The sequence below is a fragment of the Semicossyphus pulcher genome, unplaced genomic scaffold, assembly GCF_022749685.1.
Source record: "Semicossyphus pulcher isolate SPU_LCO1_2020_fin unplaced genomic scaffold, fSemPul1.0.p SCAF_15, whole genome shotgun sequence".
Classification (NCBI taxonomy): Eukaryota; Metazoa; Chordata; class Actinopteri; order Labriformes; family Labridae; genus Semicossyphus; species Semicossyphus pulcher.
Window position 1 is genome coordinate 9,769,151 of NW_027211659.1, and position 22,762 is coordinate 9,791,912.

The 22,762-nt window shown below is 44.4% G+C and overlaps 1 protein-coding gene across 1 annotated transcript in view; it reads right to left on the reverse strand.

Moving 5' to 3' along the window:
• The window catches only part of myo16 (myosin XVI), an 88,802-nt gene that overhangs the window by 34,002 nt on the left and 32,038 nt on the right, over positions 1-22,762 (reverse strand). Inside the window, exons 9-23 of the mRNA XM_069663175.1 lie at positions 20,114-20,264; positions 19,795-19,945; positions 18,596-18,706; positions 15,829-15,894; positions 13,713-13,840; positions 11,821-11,926; positions 10,482-10,599; positions 9,741-9,888; positions 9,045-9,162; positions 6,789-6,906; positions 5,968-6,039; positions 4,739-4,880; positions 3,965-4,037; positions 476-628; positions 97-297 (exon numbers count right to left, since the gene is read on the reverse strand). Coding sequence (XP_069519276.1) covers positions 97-297; positions 476-628; positions 3,965-4,037; positions 4,739-4,880; positions 5,968-6,039; positions 6,789-6,906; positions 9,045-9,162; positions 9,741-9,888; positions 10,482-10,599; positions 11,821-11,926; positions 13,713-13,840; positions 15,829-15,894; positions 18,596-18,706; positions 19,795-19,945; positions 20,114-20,264 — 1,856 coding nt within the window. The remainder of the gene's footprint in view (positions 1-96; positions 298-475; positions 629-3,964; positions 4,038-4,738; positions 4,881-5,967; positions 6,040-6,788; positions 6,907-9,044; positions 9,163-9,740; positions 9,889-10,481; positions 10,600-11,820; positions 11,927-13,712; positions 13,841-15,828; positions 15,895-18,595; positions 18,707-19,794; positions 19,946-20,113; positions 20,265-22,762) is intronic.

The window sequence follows — 22,762 nt, forward strand, 5'->3', positions numbered from 1 at the left end:
AAAAGACAAGCACTCAGCAGAGGGTGATAGATTTCATGTTATACTGTTCGCCCCTGTTGCCTCTATGTGCTGTATAAACACCTAATACAGACAGACCTGTCCGGCATAGTGGCTGACGGTGAAGGCTGGGCCTTGGTCTTTGGGTGGGGGGTTTCCGTTGCCGTCTTTAGTTGTTAGAGAGAGGCCGTGAGTGGGAATGGAGTCGAGCTGGGTTGACAGCCTCTTGTACAGGTTCTGCTCTGCTGGCCGCAGACTCTGGCTCTCCTCGTCTAACACGCACAGCAGCCCCTGAGGCTTCTGGAGGGAGAACAAACACAAACATTTTCTTTTACATTATTGAAAGAAATGATAGAGACAGACAGGAAGCAGAGGGGAAAAGTGTTTTTATGCAACATGGGTTCATTGCACAAAATAACCACTGGGCTACCACCAGTCCTCCTAGTAAAAGTTAGATTAAACCAGCAGCGCACAGCACCTGAAGAAAGAAGTCCAAAACGGTTGGCTGGTTGCAGTGGGAGCGCGGGGTCTCCATGGCGATGCCCTCCTGCAGACACTCGGCCTGCTCCTGCTGGAATAGCACCTCAGAGACGAACTGCCTCAGCCGCTCGTTGGTCATGTTCACGCACAGCTGGAATGCAAACAGCACACACACTTAGACACAAACATCAAGCTGTAAACACACACTTCAGCGCACACGGCATGAAGCTCCTCTTTAGAGGCATAGTGGTGTACGTTCGTTTTTCACACACACAAAGGTGACCTCAAACACACCCGCTGTGGGCACCGACAGGGGAGTCAATGGGGCATGAATGAAGTGACTACTCATATAAGACGCCTGACCCGGAAATCAAGAGAAGAGTCAATAGGGATGCCTCATGCATGATACAAAGTAATGCATGTCCCTATGTGGTGCCTTTTTTCTGATCCTGCTATAATATGGACAAAGTGTTCCTGCTGAGACACATGAACTCTTCCTAACCCAGCAGTCGTCCAATCACAGCACAGGGAGGAGACGATAAAAATGGGTTTGTTTGTCTGCTGCTTTAGTGTGTGTGGAGCGATGGAGGGAAGCCTCAAGTGTGACTTGTCACATTGATGTAATGAGCAGAAACGTAGAAGATGAGGTGAAACAACACAGGACATCAGAGTGAAGCAGCGAGGCCTGTTTAAACTTCTCCTGAACTCAAGTGTGTCACAAAGCGCAAAACAAAAAAAAAGTCTTACAGTGCTGTAGTCGAGGGATGAACCTGTCACACTTGTACTTGTGAGGGGTGTCCCTGTTTTCAACCCAGGATCTGAAGCCTCTAGTCTTTGTACTCTAAGTTCATGTATTGCATCTTACATGAACATTTTCAGTGCTCAAATAAAGCCTTACAGTCGCTCGCTTTGGGGTAATGATATTCAAAAGATTTAACCAGTTACTGAATGTTCATATAAAATGGGTTGTCGTGTTATTGTGACCCATATTCCTCTGATTGAGAAACCCTGATCATAATGTGTGTTGTTCTGTCTCGGCTGCAGTCCTGTTTTTCTTTCCTAAGTGTTTGTCTGTTCATCGTCTTCAAGCTTGTCTAGTACATTAAAGGCTTAGTCCCAGCAGGTGGTTGATTGAGTTAGCTCATTAGCAAAGCGCTGAGCAGGTACAACACACCCCTGACAAACACAGCTCTAATTAACAAGCGCTAATGACCCCGATCACGCTGCGCATGTGAGGTGTGTCTGTGAGCGTGTCTGCGTGTATGTGTGTGTATCCATGTGTGTACAAACATGTCAAGAGTGTGAGGGCTTGTTTTTTCACAGATGTGGCACATATACTGTAAGAGAATATCATGTTTGTCAAACGCTCTTCAACTTCTTTTTGCTGTGGGTGGTAGGACAACGGAGAGGATGTCTGAAGGGAGAGAGACGAGCGATGCCGCCGCCCGTCTCCACTTTCCCCCCCCCGTCTTGTTGGCCCCCCTGCTTTCTTTTGCTCTCACACTTGCTTTTGTCCTTTCTGTGACCTCAAGAGGAAAGGTCATAAAATCCTTCGCTTCCACCACACATGCAGACTTAAGTCAGACACTTGCACGACAAGCAGAGACAAACACACAGTGGCCTTATAAAAGCTAGGAGGGGATCGGGAGCTCCACAGGGAGGGAACGTGAGCTCTGAGTCGAAGGAGTAAGTGCTTAGCCCCTTGAGTACTATGAATTACACCCTAAGACACCTAACACACACACAAACACACACACATTGTAATATACAGACTTGTCTGCCTGATCCCTTCTGGTACTACAATGGTATAGTCTATTAAGAGTGCATGCTTGATGAGCACATGACAGATTTACAGGCAATAACAGGTGAGCTCTGTGGAGCGGCACATGTTGTACCCTGTACACTGTGCGATGTAATAAACACATACTGACAAAGTGAAAACAGCAAAGCATTACAGACACTCTGATCCATCTGTGTAAACATTAAAAGACACAAGGAGGGGAAACAAACTAAATCAAGGCTCCTGCTCTACTTCATTGCAATGCGGTCACATGCAGCAGTTGTGTGATGCTATGAAGGTTAAACTGCATCAAACTGTCCGATCTTCATTCGAAGCAGGGTTTCAAAACATCTCTAAGAGGAAGGAGCTTTTGGTGTGCTGATCCAAGGAATCTCTATTTACAGATCCTACATACACATGTAGAATCCGTAGGCAGGGAAGTGGATTTTAAAGATGGCAAGTGTTCTGGTTTCTGTTTGTACTGCCCTTGTAGTTCAAGTAATATTGACCAATCACGTATCAGCAGGCTGCGGCGTATGCAGGAAAAACAGTCCGCGTGGAGAGCAAAAGCAGGTGGAACACAATCCGCCGTAATGACATCCCGGCTCCCATCAGCGTGATCTGATGATGATTTAGCTTCTTATTAATCTCTATAAACAGACATCTGCATGCTAACAGCTAACAATCTGCTCCAGATCTAAAAATGAAACTTGAGACAAATTCCTTTGCTGCTGTGTCACGAAAGCCATTCAGCGTTCAGATTTCCCGACTTCATCGAATGCGTCAGAAATGATTGATCTGACCTTCGTTCAACAAACGAGCATTTTAAAGGTAGATTTCTTCTCCTCTTGAGGACAAACCTGACAAAGCTTCCTTTTTAATTTTACTAATCAGCATCATGATGTTATTTCAGCAAAGCTAAGACCCGTTAATTAAAGTAAATCACAAGAAAAACAGTTTCTTTTTCTGGAAACAATGCAGCACGCGGAAAAGGAAGTCCTGACTGGAAGTTGTTTATCGCTAACCGCTGGCTACACGCCCGGCACGTTCATCGTTGTCTCCAGAGGCTAAATCGTTGTAGAGTGTTGCGTATTGAGCACTATTACATGCTTGTTATTGAGATTGTGTCAACAGTGCTGCCATTACACAAAAACAAACTGACATTTGGGGGCAACTTCAGAACTTTGATTTGATCTTGAACAAAGAATCGATAATGACTTGTAATGTGACCTCTGGAACCAAAATTAAATCATACTGCCAATTAAAATCATTTTGTAAAAATAAGACAAACAAACAGAAACACACGCACACACACGCGCGCGCTGGATTGAAGCTAGACTCTGGCTTCTCACACACAGGCAGTCATTGTGTCAGTTCATTCGAGGACAGCTGAGAGTCACGCCACAGTCAGCCGCAGACCTCACCTCATTCATTACAATTACAGACGAAAATATCTGCTCTAAAATAGAAAACAGTCCCAAATATTTTAGCAATTAGATTAAGATGTGTTTGAAACTACATTACTGCGTGCTATTCAGAGAGATTTGGGCCCTCTGAGCCAATAACCTTAATTAGAGGAAGTCATAAATGTATTTGGCGAGAAAAATCGTCAGCTGGAAGGGAAGTGGAAAACAGCATTCATGTGGTTTTCCTTTCTTGTTAGAGGGAAAGGCTGACTGATACTAATAACAGTAAGTCATCTCCCACCTGCTCGTAGCCATTCCTCTGAAATTCTTCGAACCCAAAGATGTCCAAGATCCCAATTTCCAAGGCAGGATCCCTGATATGAATGAACAGATTAAGAGCATATTGTTTACTTAACACCTCTTTTACTACAATATCAACATGAGATCTTGTTTTCATGCTTGCGTCACCCTAATATGTGTGTGTGTGTTTGTGTGCTTATGAGTGTGCGTGAAAGAGCAATAACACATCTGAAAGGGGGTGTGCCATGAGTAAGTAGTGTGGTTGACATATTTATTACATTCTGTGGTTGGTGTGTAAACAAGGCAAAGCACAAACACATTCCAGGAGATGGAACGTGGGTTATCTATGTGATAAGACTTCACAACATCAACAACACCAAGGATCCCGTGGCCTCCACCTACAAGTGTGTGTGTGGAAGTTTTGGCGTGAGACCTCCACATAAACCTTGGGCGTGTCCTCTATATCTCGACCCTGTTGATCAGTATGTTCTTATTCAGTGTGCATGCCTGAGTGTGAATGTCATACAATGTAAACTATTACAAACAGTAAACTGTGTGGCATGTTACATTATCAGTGTTGGCGCTCAGCAGGCACAGACACAGAGCGACTGTGTGATGACAGATATACTTCTTTGGTAGTGCTTGTGGTAACAGTTATCAACGGCCTGGACTTCCAAGGAAATCTAAATGGTGTTTCACACTAAAACGCCCCAAGGCACACACTCACACACACACACACACACACACACACACACACACACACACACACACACACCCAATGCTGTCGTCCTGTCCCTGTAGGTAGTCATTGATGTTGTTGATCAGATAGCTGAAGAGGCGTCCATAGATGGCCTTAGTGAGCTGGTCTCTGTACTGCTCTGACATCTCCACCGTGTGGCGCCGAGTGATCACATCACCTGACACAAAAAGGACATTGTAAATAAGAAAAACTTTACTCTTTAACATTTGGTTCATAGTACTGTTTTCTAATCTTTCCTGACAAACTATTTATATTGATGCACTATTTTCCCTGAGATTTCCTCCTACATTCGCCTAGAAATACAACTGATTCTTACTTTATACCCCTAGATGGAGATTTTTGTGGTAAATTAAATATAAAAGTTAAGAGAGCAGCGACACGCTAATTTTTAAGCTCTAAAAATCTTTTAAAAATCTTTCTTTGTGCATATCCTTAGTGTGATCTTTTTCCAATCCTACCGATTTGGGATGCCTTAATTCCCAAAGATAGTGCTCAAAAGTCAAGACATATAAGACGGATATAACTCTGGAGATGACAGGCTGCTTGTAAAAATGTTGCAGCACTTCATTAAAAGCTGTACATATAATGGTGTTGAGATTGTTCCCTACATGTCCTTATAAATCAGTTGAAAAGTGCTGTGACCAATGACAGTATATGTAGATGGGCAACAAATTGAAGCCAAAATAGCCCCCGTGATGGGCGCTTCCATCTCGCGATAGTGATGTCATTAGGAGCAGAGCTGCACAGTTGAGATTGGCGGGTGGAGCCGCCGTAACCACTTCCACTTTACCAAAACACACACTGCACGTCGGTGTATTTAACAGCAGAACAGCTTCTTGTGTTGGTCTAAAGCAGACGTTCATAGATATGGAAACTTCAATGACTGTAGTGATTGTTTTAGTAATGTCTCCTCTTGACGTTTCTCCTCTACTCAGCTAATCAGGAACAGATCGGCTGCAGGAGCCGTATTTGTCAACAGAGCTGTCAATCATCCTTTTTACAGCATCACATGACTAATCAAAAATAAACTTGTCAGAAAAATGAACACTTGGACATAAATGAAAAATGTATTTGGCGTGTATTTTGATTTTATAGTTTGACTCATGTCCCATCTGTTAACATGGAGGAGGCGGGCTTTATGACCTATACTGCAGCCAGTCAGCAGGGGGCGATAGAGATGTTTAGGCTATATTTGTCTATGGATGTGACAAGCTGAAAATACTACTATGTTAGGGAGTGGATACCTTTGAAGTACTGAACGTCAGAGGTGAGGGCGGTGCTTAAGTCATTGGAGCACACCTGCAGCATTCCAGCGACTGTGCAGAAGAGGAGAGAGACAGAGAGAAACAGGCAGAACAATTAGGTAATGGGATGAAAACCATCAAAGTAACAGCATAAAACATTAACTGTGATGATGCACGTCAGAAAGGTAGCGCTGATAACATCCCACCACCCCATCTGCTCTTTCCTGTTCTGACGATGATATCACGCTGCCAGCTCAACAAGCTGAGCTCCGCTGAAGATCACTCCTGCCTAATCGATCTGTGGAGCTGGCAGCAATTAGTCATCAATAGATTTCTGAGCAGAGCCCATAAACAAGCAGCAGAAGCAGGTGACAGCAACCCAGAACCCCTTTTGCTGACATCACTGGCCATGACATCACATCTCCCTGACAACGACTGGCTGTTTCCCGTTTTAGGCGCTGATGTCACTTGTTTACCACCTCATTAGGTCAGGGGTCGGAGGAGCACATGTAGGGGTTGCATAATGAGGGAGACTGAGAAAGAGAGAAAACACCGAGCGTACTGGCAGGAAAGTGTGTGTATAGGACGTTTTTTTCCATCGCCATGGTTACGTTATTGTAAAAAAAGAGACTTCTCAAACTGGTGACTGTCTGGCTTTAAGCGAATGCTGGCAAGCTGCCAAGCGGAGCGAGAAGAGGAGGAGCGATGACGATGAGGTAAACAAGATGAGTGGGTGGGATGCACCCGTCCTCCCCACCCCGTGATTGCCACCTCTACACAAGGTGGAAATGTGACCCTGGTCATGTGACACGGGCACTGACCTCTCTCCAGCAGCTGCAGGTCAGAGGGGAAGGCCGTATCGGCATCTGTCAATGCAGTAAAACGCAGGTCCCCGATATGGAGCACAGCGGATAGCAGCGTAAACACTGAGTCAACTTCCTAGAAGAGAGAGAGAGAGGGGGAAAGAGAGAGAAGGAGAAAGGGAAGACAGACATAAAAATATGAAATTACTAGCTGTTGGAAATGAGCAACAAGTCTTCTATGTATTAAAAACAAAACCCTTAAAACTGTTTATACACCATTAAGAAAATGAGACAATTTTTACAACACCGCTTCCCGCCTCCCTTCATTCACTCCTCTTCCTCCGTGTCCCCCTCTCCCTTCCTCTCTGCCCTTGACTAGAGGACGCCTAATGGAATACCCCCTCTCCCACTGCTCTGACTCTCCGAGCGTGAGCTTGTGTGTGAATATGTATGCACTCTCTCAAGGCAGGGTATTGGAGCTGATATCTGGGAGATAAACATGAGCATTAGTCTCTGTCTGACACTCTATACACAGGCAGAGTCCCCCACTTAGGAGGAAGAAGAATGGGAGAGAAAAGGAACGTCGGGGAGCGTTAATGACGATTGACCTTTGGGTCTGGACTCGGAGTCGTCCCTTGATTAGACTTAGACAGAGACCAATGGGTGGTCTATCACTTCCACTCCAACTCCCCCCCACTCCTTCCTCTGTCCCTTACATGCTCCGTGTTATCCAGTGGACACCACTGCCCTTTGATAATACCACTATCTATCTCTCTATTCCTCTGTCCCCTAAGCCCGCGTGCCTGTGTGTATTCACTGCTGCTGGATTAAAAGGTGAGATGGTGGTCACTCACTGCTGACAGATGCTGACTGGGAATCTAAGAATAGAACCTGATAATGGGCTGGGAACACAACTTATGGTGCTCGGGACAGACTGTACCAGACACTGAAACACTATGTCCTGTCCTCTGAATTAGGTCACTTAACATAATGAAAAATTAGAATGGGTGCAAATTCAGGATTTTAAGAAATCCACACACTCACTGAGAGTTGGACATTTCTAGTAGCTGTGTCATTATCAACAAGGTATTAATGAGGCAACATCCAGGTCCGATTGATGAATGATGTATTTTGTATCTCAGGGACGTTAGGATGGAAACAGTGAGTGTTCACTCTGTGTCCTTAAAGGAGCAATTCAAGGAAAAAGCCTCTATCAGTCAAAGCTGGTGTTATCTGTAATCGACAGAAGCAATAATATTTGAAATTGGCACCATAGCTGTGGAGAAAGTTGTACAAACAGCTCGTGGTTTCGCCCATTCTACAACACCCAGCATGCATTTTCACTGCAGGCAATGGCTCAGAGCGTTACGGAATCCGAAATACGACGAGAATATACCGGTTGATCGTCTAAAAAAATCTTTGGGTCTGCAGTCTACATTTCAAACCTGACGATTTTGAAAGAGACATGACATCAGAGGCGGGCGTCCAAGATTGAGGAGGGGTGGTTTAGCACGCTCCCTGGCCTCCGCCAGATGGCGCGTTTTACGTAGTCTGACGGAGGTTTTTCCAGGGCCCATTGGAGAAGCGGAGAGTGTCCTCCAAAGGCACAGAGCCAAATTGCATTTTTTTTTCCCTACCATAATGGCATTAGCTCCCCATAGTAGCATGCTAGGACTGAGGTTGAAAATCAGCACACTGGCCCTTTAAGGCCCTGTTACAGCTGTATGTGTTCCCTGTACTGTTTGTCTTATTCTCCCCTTCTGTTGTGTCTTCCCAGCTCTTCTCAGATGATTGTTCAACGAGGTGCACCTGGTCTTAGCCGCCTAAAAACCCCAGACATGACATCTGAAGAGAGATGCTTCTGGAATGTGGACTGCTGTACTGCCGGTCTGCCTTGCAGCAGGGATTTTATGTTGCACTTCGTTGGTCTTTAGTTGATGATTTGGCTGTTTGATTGTCCTTAAATAAATCCCACGTATTTGAGTGTTTTAAGGTGTTTCACACGGTTATTTTTGGCTTGAATCGTGCATAGTTGTTAGATCCATAGCGCCGCCTCAGGGTGGGGCGTAAGAGCCCTTTGAAAGACCAATTTCCATGGGCCGCATCCTTCGAGGGATCTAGCCTCTGGACACACTTACAGACGCCAGCTAGCAAAAAAAACCCCATCGATAGCCTCATAAGTGGCTATTTCAGGTTCTGTAACATCAACACTTTGAATGATCCTTGCTGTCAACAACCTTTGAATAAACAGGCTGAACAGAAGTCAATCAATACCTGCTTGTTGAAGCCCAGGGCTCGCAGGGCTTGTTTGACTGCAGCAAGGCGCTCCCTGCTTTGGGCAGAGGCTGTAGCTACTGGAGGTTTCTCCCCTGGAAGTCCTCCACTAAGATACCTGGAATAAACACAGAAAGATTAAAAGAGAGTAGAAACATGGGAGGACAGAGTGAGTCTCATGATGATCTGTTTACTAAAGCAGGTGCATTGAAACAAATAAGTGCTCAGCAGGGATTTATGTGCGTTATATCTTTAGATGGAAAAAAGCTAAAACAGGTAGGTTTTGTGCAGAATTACATAAAGACCCTTTCACTTCATGGTGAGCTGCGATCGGGAGGGAGATGAGAGGGCAAGCTAAGTTTTATATCTGCAACAAAGACACACAGAGACACAATGGGTTGGTGTGAAGCCGGGGGTGCTCGCGTGCTTCTGGAGCTCCAAACAGACCGATTCAGGTCAGTGGTTATCACACTGGTGGCATAAAGTGGCTAACAGTACAGTCAGAGTAACTCACAGTCACTCTAGTAGGAACACGCATGAGTAGAGAAGAGCAACACAAAAACAAATCAGATCCAAGTAAGGGACTCAGGTTCACAGATGCACAAACAAAGGTAATAATTAGCATTTAGCTATACTCTACTTTCACCAGTGATTTTCTGACCGATGCATTTACATACAGGAGCTGACTGCACGTACCTATGAGCCAGGACATTGTTAAGGTAAAGTGCGCTGAGCTCCTCAGCCGACATGCCTTCAGCCATCAGATAGAAGATGCTGAAGCTGTGTTGCTGAGGAGGCAGGTGGACCAGATGAGACTTCTCCAGCATGTACGTGTACAGACGGGCTGAAACATCAGATTTGTTTTATGCTTCAATAAAAGGTGTGTAAATGACATTTCAACAGTGCTGATGGTAGCAGAACTAAACACTCAATCTGTTGAGTCTGTTTATTGGTCAGCGCTGAGGGATCAAATGAACTGGGGTGAAATGAGGTGAGCAGGCTTGTAGCAGATAGATGCACTGTAAGAGGAGATTCATGGGCTTTTACTGCCCCCTGCTGGTGTGTCAGTACAGTGCACCTGAGCTCTATCATTGAATAGAACTGGGCCTTAAATGTATTGTGAATTTTATGTTGATTGTCCCAGCACTACAATAACGAAATAAGCAACTGAGACTGTGAAAACAATGACTATTTGCACAGTTACATTATCTATAAATATTGTGGAATAAACATATGTGGAATTAAGAAAAAAAATAAGGAAATGTTTTATTACAGTACAGAAAAACTGAAGCACAATATCAACATTATGAGGAATCAAGTACTTTATATCCTGCTGCTGTCTTTTTTGTTGAATAAAGACAACACAAAGTGAAAGTAAATTCTACTACCAAACACACAGCTCACACTGATTGCTGTATTGGCAGAAGCGTGGGTTACCTCTGAGCAGTGTCCTCCTCTTCTCACAGTATTGGACGGTCAACAGCTTGATAAAGCGGCTTGAGTTGTTGTTCCTCGTGGTCTTCGCGTGTCCGAAGGCCTCCAGAATACAGTTAACCTGCGTCATTTATCAAACAAAAGCAACCAGTTAATTTGGATCTCTTTGAGGCTTGCTTTCTTTCAGACTATATGTGCCTTTCTTTATAACCCCCCCCCCCCCCCCCCCCCCAGTGTTTCTTCTATACAGATTTCTAACAAACTCACATTCTCACATTCCACTGTCAACCACTAGATGTCAATATGCATCCATTATGTGGATAGTAAGTGTCCTAGGATGATCAGAGAGGGTGCTGACCCAGTTATCGACTACATAACGATGACTTCATCAGAGCAGCGCTCTTTTACTACGAGGCTACGCACCGCTTTGTTAACCGACTGATAGACTGAGCATAGGGCAGGGGAGCCATGTGTAGAGCACCAGGAACATGTCACAATGTGAGACACCACTACAGGAACAGGAACAATACAACAAGAGGAAGTAAGATAATTGATGACCTAAATGACAGATTTTCTTTACTTTCTATCTCTTTTATTTGAACAGCACGAGGGAGGACACTGAATCCTGACCTTTGTTTAAACATGGATTGTGTCAGTTTGTGCTTCTACATAATGTTTTATGGATAATCTAATCTATTATTGTAGCCTCTCCTGGCTTACTGGACATTTACGATAATGTGGATTTTTTGAAACAGTGTTTTTTTTCATCAATGCTTCTTCATTAGACTATAAAATATGAGAAAGAAAAAGCCCTCGTTCAAAACAATCTTCTCTTTTGAAATGGTTCTGTCCGAATAAAACAGCATCATGAGAGAAAGAGTCACCTAAATGGATCTGATAAGCAAACACAGTGCATGAGTGCTTGAATGATGCCTTTGACAAATAACCAGCTACTGAGGAGAGGGAAGACCAGCAGTAAAGGCCCCTTACTTTGATTTCCTAATCCATACGTCTATTCTCTCCCCCAGCAGAGAAACAGCAGGGTACATTCACACAGCTACGAACACTTTCAGTACACTGTGTGCTATCTGATTTTTTGATCATGGATATCAGAACAATATGCACAGGGGATTCAGTATTTGACTTGCTTTGAAGAACACAAGGCTTCCTGTGTATGTCTCGATGAGGACTGATTGGGTAGAGCATGGAAATTAAGAATGAAAAACAGCTGGAAATACTATAACATTTGTTTCTAGCATTTAGCCTTCCTAAGGGCATGAGAATGTCAGATGCTCCTTAGTGATATAAGCTTCCAGGACATCCTATCCAACGGCCGACTTACGTGTTTCATTCTGGACTCCAACGCGAATCCTTTGGGGCTGGAGCGGGCTGTCAGGTGTCTCACTATGTGCTTGCAGGCCTCTGTTTTCCCAGAACCACTTTCACCACTAGAGAGACAGAAAAATAAAGATTTAAGACGAGGCTATTGTTTGACATGCTGTTATTGTCTCTAACTTTCTATATCTTAAACATATAGGATGTCACAATTTGTCGAGTATGTTCTAAAACAATATCCATCCATCCATCCATCCACTATACAGCTTCTCCTGTTCAGCGTCCTGGGGGGGCTGGAGCTGATCTCAGCTGTACACCCTGGACTGATCGCCAGTCATTCATTTACACATACGGGCAATTTAGAGTCACCAGTTAACCTAACAAGCATGCCTTTGGACTGTGGGAGAAAGCTGGAATACCATGCCCGGGGAAAACATGCAAACTCCACGCAGAAAGGCCCCCTTCCTCTAAACCGGGGTTCGAATTGGGAACCTTCTAGCTGTGAGACAACAGTGCTTACCACTGCACCACCGTGCAGCCCTCTAAAACAACTGCCCATTTGAAACAGGTGTTGCGTGCTGTAATCATTCCACTTGTGCAATGGCCTGGAGTAAGACACAACGGGGGTTGTCATACTAATGACTGTAACTTTGAAAATGCCTACTTGATCCGTCTGAACACAGCCGGGGGCTCCAGACTATCGTCTGGCTATTAAATCTTAAAAGACTGCAGAGCTAAAATTGCAAAAAATAAAGTTGACAAAAATCCAGCGTCTGTGTGGGTAATGTCTCTCTGGATGTGTCACAGAGGAACTGCAGTTATGCATTAGTCATCAGGGTGTTTCCCCACATCTGTCACCCCAGCTACATGCCTCCACCCACCCCCCCCTCGCCACAAACGAGACCTTCTTTGTAATAAAAGTAATGTTCTTCAATTGACCACCGTTTTCCACACGCTGTTACTGTGACAACTTCTCTGGCACCGGAGGCCTGTTTTTTAATTTGCCGTTGTGTTGATATTAAATCTGACATAAGGTTTCTCTACAGTGCACGCTCCGACACTCACCGACATGCAGAGAGTTGAGAACAGAATAGTAACACCAAGCAGATGGCTTCAGAAGGTCAGAAGCCCTTACTAATGACCGCAGTGTGCTGTGCCGCGTTTGTCTGCGTGTATGTGTGCTGCTGTATTTCCTACAGCCTTGCTGAGTGTGAAGTCCAATGCTTTTCATTTACCAGTTTTATTAGATTTCAAGGGCATTTTGTTAGAGCACTGGCCTCGGGGGATGATGGCCTCTGATTGCCTGTAAACGTGAAGGAGTGTTTGAGTGCATGTGTTTGTGCATGTGTGTGGAGATATGAAGAGGAACAGGAAGCCTGAGCGAAAGAAAAACAAGAAAAGGCAAGATAAAGTGCAGAAGGGGAAGAATACATGAAGGAGGAGAGAGCGTGTGTTTACATGAGAATGCATATTACATCCCCGCCTGTGCATGTGTGTTTGTTTGTGTGTGTATGTGAGGGAGATGGATAGCCTGTGGCCGGGTAGCATTTACTCTCTGCCAGATTGGTTACAACTCAGCAGGAATGTCACCGGAGAGCCGGAACGGGATTTAATTGCAATCAGGGAGCTGCCTCCGTCCAGCCGAGGACAAAGAGCGAGACGCTGCAGCGCTCCCACCGCACCTCCATCTCTGTGTGAACGCTCAGGTCTACAGCCCAGCTCAGGCTGAGAGCTATTAATCTCTCAGGGAGTGCTGAACAGGTGCGTGGAAGAGGGGTGCGAACGAACCAGGTGGCCAGCCGAACCATTTTTTATTCACACATTTTTTCCGCTCAGTTGATATTTTTGTCTAAGAGTTCAGTGTTTGTGAGAGCGAGCGTGTGAAGGAGGAGGCTGCACCTTAAGATGAAACACTGCGGGCGTCTCTCCTGCAGCATCATGTGGTACGCTCGCTCCGCCGAGGAGAAGATGTGAGGCGGTAGAGAGGAGCACAGACGACCCGTGGAGCTCAGGTACAGCTGACTCACCTGTGAGAAAAAAAGGCAGGTAGAGTTTGGTTATGTAACATGGACACGCAGACTGGCTGAGCAACACAGAGGATAAAGTTTCAACAAAGCTGTGACACAATGCTGGCTGGGTATAACTTTCCTTAACTGTGTTAGTTTGTGTGTCCAGCTCACGAACAAGGTGTGCTTTACCTCTCAGTCCAAGCATGTAACCCAAAGTGACAAAGAAACCTTTAAAGTGATAACAGAAGCTGTCATCTTTTGGATTTAGCTCAGTACTAGACCATGCCAGAGTAAAACCGAAATACAGAAACCCAGAATCTCTCTAGGTGCATCCTTACAGGGCTGTGGGATCGGCATTTCAAGCAAACATACTGTTCACTGGGAACTATTTGACAATTCTTCAAAGATCGCACGTACGTAGCTTTAATTATTTGTGTGGCATGAAACCATGGTTACGCAAATTTCTGGTCTCCGTCGGAATTAAGGGAATTTGACTCAAAGCTCTGCGCTGTATTTCATCCCTTCACCTTAACGAAGGGTGCTCCATTCAGCTGAGACAGGCCGCATATTTCTCCGGTGCTAGACCTCACAGCGCCACACTCACTTTACCAGCCCCGTATACTTTTTTCTTCCTTTGTTACTTCATGGCGGCTTTCAGATGCGCTACAGCCACCGTCTGGAGGTAGTACTGCATCACAACAAGGCAGCGGTAACAATGGAACACTATATATTTATAAGATGAGACGATAGTCACTTGAACTTTGCATTTTTTAAAATAAATTAATGACTATTCAAATATTCTAAATTAATGACCCATCCCTAGTTCGACATGCGACAAATAGATAAAGTGGCACATTGTACTGCAACACAAAACAGCCAACAGGGAACATGCAGCTTAATAGGGAAGAACTGAACTTTTAACTAACGGAGATGTCTGGAGGATGTTACTCAGACAGATCCCTGCTTCCATATCTTTATAAAAAAGGCATTTTATGTCTCAATTTAATATGAAATAAATAAAGATGTGCTTGTCAAAGAACCGTTTGCACTAAAACCTTACAAGAATTTTTTTTTTTTTTTAAAGAATGAACGAAGAAAGTTAAAAAGGGATTCTGAAGACACAGTTGTTAAAACATTTATGCCAGAGGAGGAATGAAAAGGAAATTTTAAACAGCCAAGTTTAAACTCATAGCCAGCGTATCAGACAGTGAACCCCCAACTGAACTATGAGATGACTGAGGTGTCTCAGCTCTCTCTGTAACCAGTCCAGCAGGTGTGTGTCAGTGCTGTATTTGTGGCTGTGAAAAAAAGAGGGAGGATAGGTTGTGGCCCACCAGACCAGAGGGGGGTGACAGACGGCCAGCAGATCACACATGTTGTGACATATGTCCTTCACACACTTGGCTCCTCCCTGCTCCTCCACACACTCTCTCAGCTGGGTGTGGATGCCTGGAGTGCATCCAGACTCAGGCGGGACTGGAACAGCCAGAGGGGGTTTGGCTTCATTCTGTCATGGCAGGAGAAGACGTCTCCTCATCCATCCAACCCCTCCTGGGTCCACACGGGCAAGCGCTAAGCTGGCATTAAATCAGCTATTTCAAAATGACTATTAAAATGAGGTGACAGGCGCACACAGGCATGTGAGTCTGTCACTGACAGGCTCGTTTAGCTGCTGCTTTTTCACCAATAAAGGTCATGTTTTTACACTTAAATTCTTTATAGAAGAGATAAAGTCTGTGTGAGTGTGTGTGTGTGTGTGTGTGTGTGTGCTAACTAAACTGGATCCCTCTCCTCCCTTCCTGATGCAGAGTCAGCCTTGTGCAATGTATCACTGACAGGAAGACTGCATTATTTATCAACCACAAGGTCCATTTCATCTGTTCATGCACGCCTTTTTTATTGTATGATTTTGTATGTAAAGAAAATACATGATACATGTTACAAGCTTGGATCACAGGCACATTGATAGCCTACATTAAAGAGTGGAAACTGAGATACATGCTTACCAAAGTGGAGTAGATGGGCAGTTCTTTGTTTGGATTAACCAGCAGAAGGATGTGTCCGATGTAAGTCTAGAAAACAGAAGGAGAAAACACACCTGAATGAACTAATGCTCTCTAACTGGGTTGAGAGAAGTTCTGCTGCGATGGACCGTTTTGACACACAAACATGCTGAAGCTGGGTTAATTACTTACAAATTGCCTCAAGCTAACATTGACCTGAAACTGCAAATGCTGCCATGCACTTTTCCTTGACATCAGTATTCATGGTGGTGGCAATCTCCATTACCATAAGAACATGGTAATCTCATGGTAGATAAAGGTCAAGAAGGCACCTCCAAAGATAACCTCAGTAATGACCTTTCTCCAATAAGAACACCAGATCTGCCCTCCTACACACAAACCCCCCCGAGGCCACTTAGGTAAAAATAACCAATTTCTGACCCTTTCCACTAAACTGCTAGTTCCTCACAAAGAGTCCCGGAGGCTGTTTGAAGCTAACACAGCGTCCCCCTGGGAGAGCGCAGACATTGCTAACATTCTCTAACACGCTGCTCTGTCCTCGGGCCCCGGCGCAAGGTTAATGACTTGAACAAATTCCCACTGCTTGAGGACACAGAGGAAAAATCACACGATAAGTTTTGTGTTTTAGCTGAGTGTGCCACCTCCCCGATAACGGTTGTTTAATCCTGTGATATGCTCGCTCCTTGCCACTCTCCTCGGGGGTTTAGCGGTACACTGGTCCTTCTCTCCTGGCAGAAGGCGGCAGACCACTCATCAAAGCCCCGTCTCTGACCACCCTGCTGGGAGCATATGGAGCGTTCGCTGCCTTTGTCCTCCCCCAATTACTGTCCTTCACCATATCGCTGCCTTTTTCACCTCTTTCTTGAAATGGCCTTTATTCTGTACATTTGGTCAGGCACTTACCGTAAAATCTGGTGTATAAGACGCACTATTGATACATTTATTTTCATCAAAAAAGTGGGCTGTGTTCTATATACCGGTGCGACCAGTATAAAATGCAAACACATACAGTACGTTATTGTGTTATGGTATTTTACACAGATGATGGTGCTATAATCTAGCTACAGTTGTTGGTTGTTATGTGGTGATGTCACACCTCTGCATGTCTCAAACTGTTTCAGGGTCCACGCTACGATGTCTCTTATTTACAATATGCCGCAGTGCTGTTTCATGTTTTCCTCGCTGTTTTAAGCGAGGAAAACTAACATGACTGTTGCTAACGCTTCTTCACGGACATGCACCTTCATGACCGCCATTGCAGGCGCCACCCTCACAGCAATCAACGTTACCGTAGGCTGCCAGCTGCCGCTAGCTACAGCACAGGTAGCTAGCAGGATTGCAAACTCGGCATGGAGAAAACAGATGGTAGGCTGTAATTTGTGTGTGTTTTGAATGCGTTTTAAATGAAAATAAACTGAAGTACTGTTGAAATATCTTGTGTACACTTTTTTTAATTCATAAATAGCTTTCGAAAACCTTTTTCCCTCTGTGATACCCCCAAAAACGGCCTACGTCTTTAATTCCAGTGCAACTTATATTCCAGATTTATGGTAGGTATTGGAAGAAGAAGGTGAATAAGTAAATACAATCATTTGGTAACATTTTCTTACTTTTTATGGGATGTTTCTAAGTGTTTTTTTGGAGAGATCATACTATGTTATAACATGTACATATAAAGCCTTTTTTATGCTTACCTGGCTTTATTTTGAAATGCTACACACAGAATAGAGTAAAAAGCATGACTGTATCAGGCGCAACTTCATGACAGAGAACTTATACAAAATGAGATGAGATCCTCATGATAACTGTACTTTTCTCACATATCGTCCTTTCTTTTCATCACTTCGTCGTCCAAATGGACTGTACCTCAAACCCGCCTCTCATTATTCTGAAGTCTAACCATCCCTCTTTTCTTCATCCACCGATCTACTTCCTTTCATTGTCATCCCCTTATCTGTGTCCCCCCCCCGCTGTGGCTAACCCTACTGTCTGTCGCCCATCTGGGCTTCCATAATAACCGACTATTACTGCCTCTTACAGAGAAGTGAGTGCAGATAGCTCCACATTGATCTGGTTCCAGTCTTTATAGAGCTCGGTCCCCATGGAGAGGAACGGGCCAGGCTACAGTTTTAGAGGAAAGGAGCAAATGACAGGAGAATAAAATGGACCCATTGTTAGAGATGAGGGTATTTCACTCCTGAATATAGGTATAGATTTATCTTTCCAATCGATCTAAATGGTATTGATTTTGCGATTGTCACCAGTGTAAGTATGTACGTTTAAGAGCTACCACTCTTAGACAAGCCAGCTGCAGCAGTCAGAATGCAAGACAGGAAGGGATTAAGCTCACAAACACACATTGGACTACTGAGACTAACACCGACTATTCACCACCAGCCATTCCATGTAAAAGCAGTCAGTAGTCGAGAGATCAAAAGATATACGGTGAATAGTAATAGCACAACAGTATTCAGGAGGTACAGTATTTGTGATGCACCGTTTGTGATGTTTACACTGGAGGAACATTAAATGTATGCTGGAAGGAAACCCACTGCAGCGCTTGTGGGTTAAAAGAACGTGTGATGTGACCATAAACAACACCCCTCTACAAACAAAGCACTGCAGTGGCCCAGTTATGCCCCAAAGAGAACAAGTGTTTGTATTTCTCTGTGTTTGGTGTGTGTTTTGGGATGTTGTGCCTGTTTGATGGAATCTCTTTTTTAGTGTCACAAGGGCGCTTGAGTCTTACGTAGATTTGGTCGTTGCCGAAGCGCTTTTGCATCTCGTACAGCAGGCTGCTGTCTGTCAGCTCGCTGAGGGATGCCAGGTCGTCGTTGGGAGCCGGAGGCATCAGCTTGACCTGAGGGAAATGCAAGATACAGGTTTAACTAAAGGGGCCGTATCTTTTAAATGGATATTCTCATATTTGGCATGGGTTTCACATTTTTTGGTGTTTATTGTTCACAGTGAAGAATTTAGAACTGCACTATTTTTTCCAGAATGACACTTTTAAAAAGGTAGCCTCCGAAATGGGCCGTTCAGAACAGCTGCAGGTTTCTACGTAAGAACCTTGCTTTCGCTGAAATCGACCAATCGCCATTCACTGTCATTCACCTCAGGCTGCCTTCTTGCACTAGCTTGTAGTCGAGTCGTCAAGATTTCAGCATACCATTCCGATACCTCCTGGCGATTCTGGCCGAATAACCGATCCTAGAGCAGCCATGTTTTCTACAACTTGGAATGACGTCCCCACGTGGGATCGCACAGGGGTGGGAGGGGCTATGCGGTCACTCCAAATACTGTCAGCCAATCGTTGCTAAGGTCTGACCTTAGAAAACGGCTTGTTTGTTTCAGGAGGAAGGAGAGGCTCCCAAAAATATGTATACAATTTTTAAAACGAAACAAACTTCACCAACATGATTCAGAAACACATTTGAATAACAGAAAATTGATTGCATAGCTAAATTATGTCCCCTTTAACATGCAAGCACTAAGATCTGAAGCTTGATGCAGATGGAATTTCACATTATAAACTCAAAGTCCGGCACGTTGTTCTCCGGTTATACACAGACTTAATGATTTCTGCTATTAGTTTCACCTTCCAGGATTAAAACTTCATGACTCTAATTCTGTGGACCTTCATGGTTTGATTGCTTTAGCCAGATTCCCTGCCCCGCCAGTTGAGAAAGGCTTTAGGCTAATGAAACTCCTTCCAAAGTAATTAACAGGGCCCGATGCTCAAGATAAGAACAAGGTCAGCCGGATGAAGCAGATGTGAAACGTGATGCCTGCTCGGCCACTCAAAGATAAAAATGCACACGTAAATATCTGATTACATGACGCACAGGATGGACTAATCAGCACAAGAAATTCCTCTTCTCCTTGTGTAATCCCCCCGCCTCTGTTCTATCCTTTTTGTAGAACGATGCTGTAAAAAGGGCACCATACCTGCTCCAGTTTGCTGGCTCCAGAGCTAAAGGGGCCATCTAGGCCGTTGTCCTGCGAGGGTTGTCGGCTCAGTGCTCCACCTGCATCTCTGAACATGGCACACTTCTCCAGCAGACTGTCTCGCTTAGAGATAGAGAGGCCCAGGGGGTTTCTGAGTGATAAGTGGATGGGCAAGGAGTTGGAAAAGGCGCAGTGGATGGAGGTACAGGAAGTGGATTTGGGGCAAGGTCGAGGATGAGAGAATGGAAAAGAAAAAACATGATTTATAATCTGTGTTTTAAAGTAACCATTTATTGTGTAGGGGAAAGTGTTAACCTACAAGTTCTTAACAGGAGTGTTGAGGTCGTGTGAACCGCCATCGTAGCGTTGGTCAGTGGATGGTAGAGGAGCAGAGGGGTCCTTCAGTCTCTGCAGCCAGCTCTCCTCTGCTTTCAGCAGCAAATCAGCTATGGGCTCTGACGCAGCAATGTCTGTTGATGCAGAAGACGGGACAATGTTTGTTATACAAATCTGAAATTCATATCCACAAGTTTATTTTTATATCAACTGAAATAAATCCAATATACCCAGTGCAAATGCTGAAAGACAATGAGAATGTAGTATTCCTGTTCCCCAAACACAATCAAGTTCACCTCTCCCAGCACACCAGCCCTCCTTCACAATCTGTGAGGATGAGCCTGCGCTGGTGTAGAATGTGAACCCCACTGTGGATCAATGCAACTGTGCTTAAGAGGAAGGGGGAGTTAAGATCCCCCTCCGTCTGTAATGAGGTCTAACAGGGCACAAGGGAGGGGAATGGCTTCATCCCGTCTTTTTATTTCCGTGTGACTGACAACCCCCTACACTCCCATCTCTTGCTCTGGCTTTCTTTTTGTCATGTGGAGGCTGAGGGAGGGGTGTGAAAGAGTGGGGGGGATGCCTCGGTCTCTGAGGGCCTGTCTCACATCTTTTCCAAGCCTACATGCTGGAAGGGGCTATTGATTAAGGCTGGAGCGAGGCGGTCAGAGGTGTGATGAAGCCATGGGAGTAAATGGTTGGAGGCAGCTTTGATATTCTATATCCCCCAGCCCCTGAGTATGACACATTAAGTCACTATCACACCAGACACACGCTTACAGTTACAGTTACTGCACTACATTCATCAGCAGCCTGGTTCGATGGCTGGTTTTATTATGGGTCTGTGCAGGAGTGAGATGCGAGAAGTTTTCCAATATTTTTTCAGATTTCCAATAACGCCGTTCACTCCAACATTAATTTCATCTCAATAAATACAAAATGATTAATTAACACACTGTTAAACCCACAGAGAGACTGAGCAACTCACAAAGACGCAGAGTTCTTTTTAGTTAAATTACACTTACATGAGATGTCAAAGACTTGAGGGTGTCTTTGTGCACATTAACGTTACCAAGAAAGCTCTGCATTTTCTTCAAAATGCATTATGTGTATATCTGTGGGCCTATGAATGTCTTATAGACCAGCTCCTGTCATGTCTTAAAACATATAAAAATGCTCTGCTTGAAATAATGAATTGTGTCTGATAAGTTTTTTTCCAGCAAAATACGTTTAATTCCCTATAATAATCCTCCCAAGGCATCTCCTCCTTCTCCCTCATTAAAAATTCCTGAATATGCACAGTCCCCGCCCACTGTGCAGATCCAAACTGGTTCTGGAGTGTTCAGTTTCTACTCTCGTAAAATTACAGCGATGACGGTTACAGCTGGCTTGACCATCGCCCAAGTGGTTCATATAATGATTTGCATAGCGTCACCCCGTCCATTAACAGGATTGGCTCCTTAGGTTTGTGATGTCTCAAACCTGCCAATCTGAAAAGGTGTTGTTCAGCCTGTCCTTGGTACGCTGCAGTTTAAAAGCAGACAGGCCCAGCCATGGAGATGACTGCTTACGTTGTCCCTGATATGTCTTGTAGCACATGAAAAACACCCCATGGAGATGTTTACAAGGTTAAACACTTTTCACGGGAGGGTTTCTTTAATGCACTGTCGGAAAAACATTTACAGAAACAGATATTCTTTTAACCACAGAGTGTACATTTATGTTTACATTAGTCTTATTCATCCCAGCCTTTGTTGGAGCACTGCCATGTTTCTTGGAGGGACATCACCTCCGACTGCTGAACGTTACAGGGCAGAGCAGCATGAGAGGAAGTAAAGTCAGCCCTGACAGGGCTTATCTTTGACGTAAATGCCAAATTCATTTACCATCACATAATGGTATCTGTCATACAAGCCTGGCTTACAACTGATGTTTACAGTTACATGTCAGCTGATTGACTTGTTTCATATGTGCGTCCTTGTTTATATCCTGCATGTGCAGCAAGTTGCACTAATATTCCTTATTAGGGGTGGGACAAAATATCGATACAACAATACATTGTGCAGTAAACCGATCTCCCTGTGAGACTCACCGCGTCACAACTCCATGACTCCTCGCTATGAATGAGCTTAACGTGAACAGAAATGAATTGGCCAAAGAAGTTCATTAGATATCGTGATGTATGATTGTCTTGCAATATATCAATTATGGCAGAATTGCTGTATCGTGATATTATCGTTATCATGAGATCTCGTATAGCGTATCATATCGTGAGTTACCCTGCGATTCCCAACCCTGTCCCTTATATTTGGGAGCAATATGTGCATCCTTGTGTGCACGGCAGCAGAAAATGAGATTAGGGCTGTACCATGATCATGATATCAGTCGCTAGTTAAGTCTGCTTATTCGACTTGCAACAGCTTTGCTAACACTTTGCCCCAAAGCTGAGAGCGTTGGAGCAGCAAACAGAAGTTAATTGTGCTGCATTGCCCTCCGTTTCCATCATCCCTCCTGCAACACTGCTCCACAGCATCGGTAGTGGTCAAAAATATTACAGCGGCCCTTTAATGCCACTTAAATGTAGGAGGGTGGGATTTAAAAGGGATCTAACATTACATTATCAGTGTTAGAG